At 29.3% G+C, this 13,434-nt stretch overlaps 1 protein-coding gene across 1 annotated transcript; it reads left to right on the top strand.

The window, feature by feature from the left end:
• Window positions 1-571: 571 nt before the first annotated feature.
• LOC142326009 (ATP synthase subunit d, mitochondrial-like) lies at window positions 572-12,927 on the top strand. The gene is made up of 3 exons (XM_075368059.1): window positions 572-783; window positions 5,431-5,602; window positions 12,584-12,927. The coding sequence occupies exons 1-3, from the start codon at window positions 662-664 to the stop codon at window positions 12,785-12,787; spliced, it is 498 nt and encodes a 165-aa protein (XP_075224174.1). The 5' UTR covers window positions 572-661; the 3' UTR covers window positions 12,788-12,927.
• The last annotated feature ends 507 nt before the right edge of the window (window positions 12,928-13,434 follow it).

Below are 13,434 nucleotides of genomic sequence, written 5' to 3'. Positions count from 1 at the left end.
CAGACAAATTGAACCTTTTCAGACAAATATACAAAATTGTTGTATATTTAATATACAACAGGAATTTTTAGATATTGTTCCAATTTTGAAAAGAAGAGCATGTTTATAATTTTAGAATCAGAATTTTCTTGAAAATTGTAAACTTTCACCATTCTTGTTTATGCTATGCAGATTTTGTTAAGCATGTTATTTATTAGTTAACTTTAGGTTTTAAATATTTGGAAAAATATAGTATTCTATGAAAAAAAATAATCAAGAGATGTTATAATAATTTAAGAAATTTAATTTTTGTTTGCGTTTAATTTTGGTATTGCCGTGCATCTACACATTTGTTTTGAGCGGATTAATTACATAATTTAGTTTAACCAGCGCGTCGGCACACGTTTACCATATCTCATTTTAGATATTATTTTAGGGAAAAAATAATTGTTATTTCTGTAATATTTTTTGTCCCATTTTTTTCTAGTATTATTTATTTTATACTCATGGTAAGTTTTTAGATAAATGAGATTAAATGGTATCCAATATACGATAAGCACTGTTAAACGTAAATAGTTATCATTATTGTAATGGCCATGTTTTATTAACCTTCAAAGTGTCGATCAGACTAATCTTACTCGGTAATTATTAGAATTCGCCTTCTCTGGTTAAAACGACTATCATGGCTGCTAAAAGAATTGCATCAAGTACTTTTAACTGGGCAACTTTAGCCGAAAGAGTTCCTGAACATCAGAAAGCCCAGTATTTAGCTTTCAAAGCGAAATCCGACAGTTATGTTAGAAGGTATGACCCAAATCCTTTGACCTTTAATGTATATATCTCGTTATTCATGTTATTTTAAGTTGTACTTTGCTCAGTGATTTCGATATTTTAATTACATTCTTTTTTGTTCATTTCCTAAATCTTGCATCAGATTTATTTCTCCAGCAATTAATGTATATACTGTTATCAAACTCTTTAACTATAGGAATTTTTAAAATTGAAACATTGAGGTTTTCTTTTTTTAATATTTGAATAAAGAATTGTTTGCAGGTTTGTTGTATTTTTGTTCATTTTTTGATTTGTATTCAAATTAATTCACCATTAATACCCTCGTGTTTATCAGTGACATCAAAATTAATGCTAGCTTGAATTTGACACAATTTTATCATTAAATTAGTAAATACTATAATCAATTAAGTAGAAATGTGTGTTACATATATCCGACAGATAAGTTATTTATAACTGGCTATTAATGTTAAATTATGAATTTCCATGGACAAAAATATATTTCAAATTAGGTACAATACAAAATTTATAAATATTACGTAAAAATTAGTTTGTTTTACACAGCTATCAAGTTCAAGCTACATTAGTTGTACATTAAAGTTGGTTAGGTTCATTAAGGTCAACCCATCAGGTTGGTCTAGAGGTGAATGTGTCTTTCCAAATCAACTGATTTGGGAGTCAAGAGTTCCAGCGTTCAAGTCCTAATAAAGGCAATTTCTTTTATATGGATTTGAATAGTAGGTCATGGATTCTGGTGTTCTTTGGTGGTTGGGTTTCAATTAACCACACATCGCAGAAATGATTGAACTGAGACTGTACAAGACTACACTCATACATATCATCCTCTGAAGTAATACCTGAACGGTAATTCCCGGAGGCTAAACAGGAAAAAGCAAGATTCATTAAGGTCAAAATAAATTTTTTCAAACATTTCTATCAGTCTTTAAAAAATATCATTAACCAATTAGAGGGTTTTAAGGTCATTGTAGTGACTTAAACTTACTTTAACCTAGTCCCTTTTTTCCACTCAGATTTTATTTTCCATTTTGTTGTATATTATTATTATTATACGCTGTCAATTATATAATCACATAATATAGCCCAGAAGACTAATATGTATTTTATAATAAAAACTATCATAAATAACTTAATTTACAATAAAGTTTTAATGCATTATACAGTAACCTCCTATATACTCTATAATCAACTTTTATCAATGATGCAACTTAATCAATTACAAAACTATAAGAAGACCATATTATAGTGTCATAACCAGCTAGCTAGTGCTTCTTTATGATTTCATGAGGGTAATTCCAAGAAATTACTTAATCACCATTTTTTGAATTTAATATACCATAGTAGGTATGCTTCAGAGACCCACCGGGTTAGTCTAGTGGTGAACGCGTCTTCCCAAATCAGCAGATTTGGAAGTCGAGAGTTCCAGCGTTCAAGTCCTAGTAAAGCCAGCTATTTTTACACGGACTTGAATACTAGATCATAGATACCGATGTTCTTTGGTGGTTGGGTTTCAATTAACCACACATCTCAGGTATGGTCGAACTGAGAATGTACAAGACTACACTTCATTCACACTCATACATATCATCCTCTGAAGAATTATCTAAACGGTAGTTACCGGAGGCTAAACAGGAAAAAGAAAGATATCCTTCAGAACAGGAAAACACAAGATCTAAATGTCTGAAAGCAGGTTTGGACTGTGGGTGACCTGTGAACGGTCGGTCTGTTTTTGAGTTATAGAGACCTGTACAGATGCTGATTTGTTCTGTGGAAAGAGTTTAGAGTTTTGTGGAGAGCTGAATAAACCATGAATTAACCTTAATTGTTGGCAGTCAGCTGTTGAAGATGACTGATGGTGCTTTTCATAAGGTGATTATCTGTTTACATGTCGCTAATAGTATGAAACATGTGGTCTAATCTCTTTCTGTAGTTACTGTATTTCCATTTAAACATAAATTCAGCCAAGTGTCATAGTAACCACAAGTATGGTAGTATTACCATACTTTCATAATTTATCCCTAATCTTTCTCCACAGAATAAATTAGCATGTGAACAGGTCTATGTATCTCACAAAACTGATGGAAAATTGTGTAATGATTGTTATTAAACATTTCTATTAAAAACGTTTTTTTTTTAACAGATACATTAGTTTAACAATCACTGCAGGTCTTCCTAGGAGTGATAAATACTGGCTTATGTATTGTAACTGTTTTATCATTAATGATGTTAATTATAACTACTCATTTACATCCACCCCTCTGCAGTTTTTTGAATATCTTAAGAAATTATGGCTGCTTTTAGATCTGGTTATGCCATACCTGAAAGTTTTATTAAAATATTGAGCCTGAAAACTGATGAGCTGTGATTTAACAAAAGAAATTTGTATGCATAATTTTAAAAGTTGATTTCTCTGAAGAATTTGGTGCAGTTTTGTGGTGCATTTTTTGTTGTTTTTTTTTTTTTTTTATAAACTGTAAATTTAAACATTGTTTTTGTTTTTTTTCTTTCATAAGTATAATGATTATATGAAGTGAAGTATATTCAACAAGTAGGCAACAAATATTTGAATGAAAACAGTAAAACTTGTTGGGAGCACGATACTAGTAGTACCTAGTGTGCATGCATACAGTGTAAATTACTATAAATTGTATATAACTATGTTATAGTAGATATATATATATATATATATCTACTATATATCAAAATATGAATAACTATCTGAACAGATCGTCAGTGTGGATCATTTAGTGATCATGTTAAAAATATTTTTATATTACCTAACATACTTGAAGAGGTTTCAAGTAGTGTGTTCAGATTATATTTTATAATTGTAAGATTGTGTTCATGCATCTGGAGTATCAGATCAGTATTTCATAAAATAGTTTTCAAAAAATAACTTTGTAATGTAAGTGGTGCAGATGTATGACATGATATAAATAAAATGAATGTTGATACCAATTTATTAAAGCTGAGATACCAGAATTATTCAAAACTTTTATGTGCAAGTGGAATTGGTTAAAATTAAATATATTAAGATCAGGTTATGATAAGACAAGTAAAGAAAAATCAATAAGAATCACTTAACCTATTTATAAATAATTGTGCTTTTTTTTAGCTTATGTGTTAGTGTAAATTAATATACTATGACTATAATGTGGTGTTTTATTGTAATCTCTTGTTAGTAATACATGTTTATAAATGCAACAAATGCATATCTAAAATATTTATTTGAAGTGGGGAGTGTGTGTGTGCGCGCGCGTAACAAAATTGTAATATTGTAATTGTTTTACGAGTCTAAAAAATATGGAAATAATGTTTAAAATTGTTTCTAATAAATAGAATGAAGGTCCTGGCAAGATTGTAAATTATATTATCTCTTACAACTTAAAGTTGAATTTGCAAATCTAGAACATTTTAGGATGTAACATCTTAAATGTATGTGAAGTAAAGATAGATTGGTAATTAATAAACTGGTTCTGTTAGCTAAAAAGGTTAAAGAGTGCTAAGTAAAGTTCTCTAGACTAGTATAACTAACACATTTCTTCCAATTAAGAAGGAAGATAGAAAAAAATGAAAAGAAGACTCTAGAAGGAACTAAAAGATACTTTTCTCAGAGTAACAGGTCCATTTAACAATCTGTTTTTTGTAATAATGACAACGGCACCTCCAAAAGCTCTTGTTTGACCAGAAGGATTACCAGACCACGGAAAAAATTTATAGAAAACACATAAGGGCATGTACAATGAAAATTATTATGCTTTAACAATTAAAAGGATGAGTCTGGTGCTTGTTCTGCAAGCCAAAAAGTGTAAATACAGCAGGGGACCAGCAGTCTGGGATTTGTTTGACGAGGCTGTGTTCAGCGCAGTCGTGATAACAAACAACAACAGTGAGTAGTTTTGTAAGCTCATGTTTGACATGTTTGCAGTGACAGCTATAACAGAAGTGTTTTGTAATGAATGAAGAGTATGTCACAAGCATTCCTTTGTGGACAGTAGATGAATACAAGAAGTCATTTAGTGAATTATTGGTAAACAGTAGTGAAAGTGACAGTATTATAATCATTCATAAAGTGCACATTAGTTCTTTTATAAACAGTAAAAGTAGTGATACTTGCAAAAATTGAATTGTATAAAATTTTGATTTTTCTAGTGTTATCTTGTTATTAATGCAACATTAGGTTTTAGTGGTATTTAACATTTTTAGTAAATTGGGCTGCATTCTGATTTTTATAATTTAACTGTCATTAAACAAATCTTGTCCTTTTTACTTGAATTACTATTTTGTATGTTATACATAACATATTGCCATTATTATTTATATGTCTTTAGCTAATAAATTGTATTTGTAAGAAGATTTTACATTTGATAGTCTCTCAATATTCTTGTCAAACCGCACCATGTTCTTTGGTGTATTGTGTATAGTGATTATTTTAAAAACTAAGTTTCATTGCAGCTTTTGTATTAACCACTAATCTCTGCTTTAAATTTACTCTAAAAAAACGTAAGCAGATACTTGTAATCCATTAAAATGCATCTATTCGTTTCGTTTATTTATTCAATCCAGCTTAAAAATTTGGATTATTATAACTGCAGCTATAGCTGTTTGTATTTTAATTGTCATCATATTATTTTTTTTTTCCAGAATGACTGCTAATCCTCCAGCTCCCCCAGCAATTGATTGGGAATATTATGTGAACACAGTTCCAGTACCAGGATTAGTTGAAGATTTCAGAAAAAAATATAAGGATGTTAAAATTCCAGTTCCAAGCACTGATTCTCAATTGGCAGATTTGGACAAATTGGCAGTTGAACTTGTGAGTTAATAATTTGTTGTAAAGTTATTTCTATACAACTCCTGAATTTAAAGAGCTTAGATAATTACTGCTACTGAAAATAATAATAATATTAATAACTAAATAATATATAATTAATCTTAAAAATCTGTGTGCTATTGTCTTTCCCATACCATAATGAAATAAATAGTATTAAATTTTTTTTAATCTTATTAGTTATTTTTTTACATCCAAGTTTATGTAAACTTTTAATTCATTTTTTATCTTTTAAAAATTTTTTGTCTTATTAATGTTATTTAGTATAAAAAATAAAATAGTAATATTAATACTTCGAGTAAAAACAATTTGTTGACTATCTGTATTAAGTAATTTCACTGAAATCTGTTTCTTCAGAATGGATTTTTTTAAAAGTAACCAAAAACATTAATAAAGCTAAACAGACATAATAATAAAATAATGAGAATTGTTTAATTCTATGTGCTGTTTTTCATTTGAGTTTCTTTTTTCCACGTGATAACAGCATTGTTTTTAATGTATATCAATATTTTCAGCCATGTTAAATGAATATTTCAAATTTGGCCAAGCAATTAGACCATATTTTATTATCAGTGGTGATTTATTCTGTTTGAAAATGATAGAACAAAGGATTTGTATTAAAAAAAGACACAAAGTGCAGCAAAGATGTTAGAAAATGCTTTTGGCGAGGATATTTTGTTGACACCATTGGTTTATGAGTGGTACAAACAGTTTGAAGAAGGGATTGAAGACATTGAAAATGACAAAAGGGTTGGGCATCCTAGCATGACATCAGGCTATGAAAATATTGACAAAATAAAGGACATTGTAAGCAATAATTGTCAAATCATTATTAAAAAAAGTTGCTGAAGACTGGAAATTTCTTACGGCTTATGTGAAAAACAATTTTGGTTATGAAACGAGAAAATTCATTCCAAAACTGTTGAATTTTCAATGAAAGCAATGTCACAGAACTACTGTTTCCTGAAGTTGCTGATGACTCGGACATACTCAAATGTGTCATAGTAGATGACAAAATGTTTGTGTATAGTTATGATGTTGAAACAAAGGTCCAATTATTCCAATGAAACCTTCCAGAAGAATTAAAACTGAAAAAGCAAGGCAAGTTGACCAAATGCTTAGGCTGTTCTTACTATTTTTTTTCGATTACAGTGGCATTGTCGTCTATTACAAATTCATGCCACAATATTCAACAAATATTATTACATAATAATCTTTCACCATTTACATAAGGTGTAGATAGATGAAACCAAACAAATGTGGACAAAAGATTCTTGTTTTAAACAATGATATTGCTGCAGCCCATACTTCACTATTATTAATGATTATTTAGCCAAAAATAACACCGCAGCTTCTGTATTTTCTACACACACCTTGCACTCTGCAATTTGTCTTGTTACTACAGATTAAGAGAATATTAAAAGAACAACAATTTGCAAGGAAACAAAATAATAAAAATCTCAGATGAAATTAAGGTATACCAAAGAATGCTTTCTACAAATTTTGAGTATTGAAAGAAATGCTGGCATAAGTGTGGGAATCTCAAGATAAAAGATTAGTAAATTATTTTTGATAAAAACCAAAATTCTCTTATTTTTTTAATCACATCTCTTAAATATTTATTTTCTCATTCAGATATTGAAATAAAGGAACTACTATGCTGCTATTATTACAATCTGTTGGTAGATAATGAATCTATTGTTAGGTTACCATATTTGAATATATTTTTAAATGTAAATTATACTTTTTTAATATATTACTTCCTGAAGTCAACTGTGTTCTAATTTTGGTCGCTGGCTTTTATTTATTCAAATGTAAGGAATTTAAATTTGTTCTATTTATTTCTAACATTGATAATTTTCTATACTTGTTAAATTGTATGTTGATTTTGCCTTGTGTGATCAGTGGTATTTGACTTGTTTATTGTTTTTTCATGCTTATAAATTTTCTTGAAAACCATTTTGTCAAATTTCTGTTCTCAAATTCACTCTTTCTTTCATAAAAACCTGTTGTTATAAATATTAGAATTACATTTGTTATTAATTATTTTATTCTACATTTTTGTTATATTTTAAAAGCATTGTTTCATTATAGAAAGGTACATTAATTTTCTGTTTTATATTATCTGCCCCACTATGGCTTTTGCATATGTAAAGCAGGTTGAGGTACAAGAGGTTATCAGTCAGATTTCCTTTCTCTTTCAGCAATGATGTTCTTCATACTCTGTAGTCTTGTAGTTTTTTATAGGCTCAATTTCTATGATCATTACCGCAAATGAAAATTTGTAGCGTATGAAAAATGCCTAACTGGGATTCGAACCCGGAACGTCTGGATAAAAGGTTGAAACGCTACCACTCCACCATGAGTCCCTGTAGTGAATAAAATGAAAACATGTCACTTGTAGGTCTGAATATCACCTCCATTTTTTAAACTTGACATACTAATAGGCAGTTTTGTACTTGGCTTAGTGAATAGTACAGGAAACCACTTCTTTCTTCACTTTCCCTAACCATCCTGGCATGACATGCTATGAGATTTTTCACCATAGCTTTTTACTCATGTCAGGTTGCCAACAGTTGTTATGATAGTTGTGGGATTTGGCATATACACATATTTAAAAGTAATTTTATAATTAGTAATATTGTGATTAGTATAATTTGTATTTATACATAATATAAAGGAATATCACAATTATTTTTTGTCACTTTTTATTTTATTAATGAAATTTAATCCAATCCTTGTCATCTGTTCAGTTGTTTATTATTTATTCTGTAATTCTATTTTATGCATAATTACTAGCTGCAGGGTCTGTCTATAGCACGCCTCTGCAACCAAGCCCTCTGGGTGGCTTGCCCTGGCAGGCGGCATCTTGGAATGGGATTATTTGGTGTCCAAAGCTGATTACCTCTTGTGTAAAAATGTTTTTTGTTTGAGTAATGAAAATTGATCAAGGAAAAGCTAAAAATTATCAGCAACTCTTCCCAATTAAATTTGATTTATAATCAGTTTAGGCATCTTTTAAAGATTGCACATTCTCATCACTTTTATCAAGATACATAATATTCGTATGCAAATTCATTCACTATGAAAAATATAAGCTTAAATATAAATAAAAGTAATTTATTATTTATGTATTATATTCAGTTTATGAAACAAATTATTGTAATATGAAACTAACCGTCCTTGACACAATAACAAAAGAGAAGTTTGCTTCAAAATAAGTAAATCATTAAGGAGAATATATATGATTCAAAATTCTTCTAATTTTTATTATTGTTTACAATTTGATTTGACCCACGTGTTTTGCCTATATGTATATGTTTAATTGTAACTACAAGCCCAAAAAAAATCATACATACGATTCTAAATTGATAATCGATAATATTTTCAGCATCAATTTATTTTTATCAAAAGTAGTTTTAAGATCTGCTTCAAACCAGTATTGAATGAATGAATTACGGTAGTAAAATTTATTTTATAATTATTATTTATTGTTTATAAACATTTAAGAAAACATCTTATGATTTCTTTATGGGCAGTATGTTGAATCATGTTATAAGAGTAAAAAGAAAGAACATGAATGATCTTTCTTTTTACTCTTATTTGTATTGCTTCTTCTTACTTATAGTTAGGTGTTTGCTTTTGTATTTGTTATAGATGTTGCGTCTTCTTACATATTGTAAACATTTAAGAAAAAAAATCATGTGATTTTTTGATGGGCAGTATGTTCGATCACGTAAACATGTTCTCAGCTAAGGGGGATGCACACATACAAATGCCCTTTAGTAGCGAAGGATAATACTGTTAATTATTTTGCCTTTTGTACGTTGCAAAAATACTTAAGAAATATTCTATTCAAACAAATAGTAGTGACTGTCAAAGTAAAGTAATCTTGACTTGTGCAGTTTAAATAATGATATTACTTCGTTAATAATTTATTTATTTTTATTATTTTTGTGCTAATATTGAAATTTCTTGTAAATTTTGTAATTTTATGTGTACATCCTTAATATCATAGGAAACAGGAATATCTTTATAATTAATTTGCATTTAACTAATTCTTAATTAATAATTTGAATACAGTGATTGATTGGCTTAGGAAAGTAATACCGTAATTAAAATTTTTCAAGAATTTTTACTGAAAAATTATTCAATTACAGTACCAAAACAGCAGTTTTATTATCTACTAACAGATGTAAATATCTATAGAGTAGTTTACTTTATATAAACAACTGAAGTAGTAAACATATAATATGTAATACCTGCAGTATAAGTGCTATTGGTAGAACTAATATTATCAAAAGCAGCAAGATCATATCACCATAAACACTTGCATGTCATTCCCTCTATTTTAAAGTAATTTGAGATATGGAATTATAACTTAATGAAGGTTCTTCACAAGACCGACCTACAAGGTTGTCTTGAAAAAGACTCAAGAAAAGAGCCCATAAGATAATGACAGATCAGTGTTCAACAAACAGTTGTAGAAATGCTAGTCAAAGTAGTAAGATCCTCATATAGTTATCTCCACATGTGATCTCTCTTTTTTTGTCTGTTTAGCCTCTGGAACCACTGTTAAGTTATTATACTTCAGAGAATGGATAACGATGATACATATGTATGAATATAAATGAAATATAGACTTGTGCAGTCTCAGGTCGACAATTTCTGAGATGTGTGGTTAATTGAAATCCAACCACCAAAAAACACCTGTATTCACAATCCTATTCAAATCCATAAAAAAGTAACTCTTTACTACGATTTGAATCTTAGTACTATTGACTTCAAAATAAGCTGATTTTTTTATGATGAGTGCACCTGTAGACCATCCTGGTGGATTATCTCTACATATAATAACTGAAAAAATACTCCATTGTCTCTAAGGGCTTTTAAAGAAATGGAGACTTGCATCAGTATCAGATATGAATATATTTATTTTATTTAGTATTTGTCCTAATTTTAAGTAATGTCATGCTTTAATATGAGAATGAATCAAATTTAAACTGTAATTTTGCTATTCTATGCAGCAAGCAGTTCCAAGCTGGATGGCAGAGTGGGGGATTAATATTCAGTGTGTTAGGGAGGAACCTGCTTGGTTAGCTCCTCTGTTTTGTTCTGTCGTCAACATAGCCATGAGTGAGCAAGAGGTTCCATCATCTGTTGCACAGTGTATAAAGTTTTTAATTAATGAAGGCGTTAAACCCACAGAAATTTTAACTTGTTTAAAGATACAGTTTGGGGACACTACACTATCCCAGAACCAAGTGTATACATGGGCCAGACAATTTAATGGCGGGCAAGAAAGCATAGAAAACGAAAGTCATAACGCCGAAAGTCAAGTCTCACAACTGACAACATCCGAGAGCTTATTGAAGGTGATCGCCAGAGTTCACTGTTGAAGAAATCACGTCAGAAGTGGGTATCAGCTGTGGAAATGCTCAATCCGTTATCACTGATCATCTTGGCTTTAGAAAAATTAGTTCTATATGGGTTTCTAGATTGTTTACCGAAATTCAAAAACAGTTCAGGTTGGAGATCTGTGAGAGAATTTTTTTAAGGTGCATCATCACATGTGATGAGACATGGGTCCATCATTACACTCCAGAGTAAAAAATGTCAAGTAAGGAGTGGCTAAGGAAGAATGAGAGCTGCCCAGTGAAGGCCAAAACCCATCTGTCAGCCAGAAAAGTTCTTGCAACAATTTTTTTAACTCACAGGCGTTATGCTCGTCGATTTTCCCCACAATCAATGTACGGTGAATGCAGCTTACTATTGCTAGCTGCTACAATCAACAAAATCCACCTACTGAAACGGGATATGCCCATCAGAGATGTCATCCCTCTCCATGACAACACCAGGCTGCACACAGTGATTTCGACAAGGAATAAATTGCATGTGCAATTGATTGATGTCTCGTCCTCAAACTTTTTATGAACAAGGAATATACAAGCTTCCAAATCGTTGGCTAAAGTGTTTTTAGATAGTGCAAGAGGCTATATAAGAGAAATGATGATTGTATGAATTGTGTATATTATTAGTCAATAAATTTATTTAAAAAAAATTACAGTTCATATTTGATTATTCACTCTTTGTATCAAACATGAATATGATTATTAGTTATCAATCTACTTATTTGTAGAATGACTGTCCATGAGAAAAGACTAACCAGCCATCATGTTCTGTGGTCAAGATCCGCAATGTGCCACTAAGGGAAATCAGATTTTGCAGTTCAAAAATGAAGATATTTCTGTGTAATTCCTTAATTTTATAATTTTTTTAAGATTTTTTTTAATTTTATTAACTATCAAGGGTTATTGATCTGATCTTTATTTCATGGTCTGTTAGATCTGTTTTAATCTCTCATTAATTTAGCTATAACACTTGACTAAATTTTTATCCTCAAGAAAAAAAAACATTGGAGTATTTTTTTAATTAATTTGACTGGTTATTGTGTACATATGTTTTTAAAGAATATATATTAAATGTTGTCAAACTTTTGAGCATGATGTTAGAATTTGCTAAAAGCTCATGTAACTCCATTTACAATTTATTAGAACTAAGTCATTGCAGAGTGATAATACTAGAATTAGAACTTAAAATAAATATGCTACCATTTGCAGTGCTTACACTAAGTGAAAAGCTTTAAAAACTAGTGAAGGGTCTAACAATTTTTATGTTTTTGGTTGAGAAGCGTCATTAATGAACTATGACTTATTAAGTTCATTAATGTTTTCATTGTTTGTACAGTTGAAATTTAATTTATTACTTATAATTAAATCTCTTATTTAAGTTAAGAAAATTACTGTGTTTTTATCCATGAAAATTTATAAATTTGTTGAATAGGATTTTAATTCCATTTGTGTAAATTTGGTATTAACCCATAAATTTCCTTAAATAACGATATATAAACAGTTTTATCTTTGTAGTTGCATTATTAATAGGTCTGATCATTTTTCATGTTAACAGGATCAAAGTATTTCAGCTTTTAAAACAGAATCTGTGAATTCTATAAGCCAGTATCAACAACAGATAGAGAAAATTAAAGCATCAATTCCATTTGAACAAATGACGTATGAAGAATTGTATCAGTATGCTCCAGATTATGCAGAGGACATCAGAGCTACAATTTGGCCACCTTATCTTGAACAGCAAAAAGCTCCAGAACATTAAATTTATTGGAGTAGTGGTTAATAAATTAGAAATTAATAAAGAGATTGAGAATTTTTTTTGTCATGTAATCGTTATTTATGTGTTGCTTTGAAGTATGTTTAAATAGGTATTATTTGATTAAAGTAAATATTAATATTTCATTTGTATTTGTCTTCAAATTTTATTCATTTTTAATGTACGTATGCATGCTTATTAAATTGTACACCAATGAATCTATAGCGGTTATTAACAGATACATTTTGACATTAATTTAATTATTAGATGTTTAGTAATTAAGTTAATCATTTTAGCTATTTGGGCTTCATTCATTCCACTTAAGTGGAGTTGCTCCAGCTTTTGTTTCTATAGATCAAGAGAAGACTATGATAATACCTTAGTATTACCATATACCTTATTATTTTGTGTATCATAAAATATACAATTAATTATAAAATAAATAGTAATTATTGAAATCTTGATTAATGATTAAAAATAACTCGCAAGAAAGAGTAAACAAAATAAATAAAATGACTGCAAAAACATTTCAATTCATTTGATCCTTATTGAAATTATTCGAGCACATATTTTTACCCAATAAATTGAGGGTGCAGAAAATTTCAATTTAGGAATAGTAACATCAGTTTTATCATGAAATTGTTTTAATTTTA

This window comes from Lycorma delicatula, chromosome 6 (assembly GCF_047948215.1).
Source record: "Lycorma delicatula isolate Av1 chromosome 6, ASM4794821v1, whole genome shotgun sequence".
NCBI lineage: Eukaryota > Metazoa > Arthropoda > Insecta > Hemiptera > Fulgoridae > Lycorma > Lycorma delicatula.
Note: the sequence above shows the minus strand (reverse complement) of the source record. Positions and strands in the feature narration are given on the sequence as shown.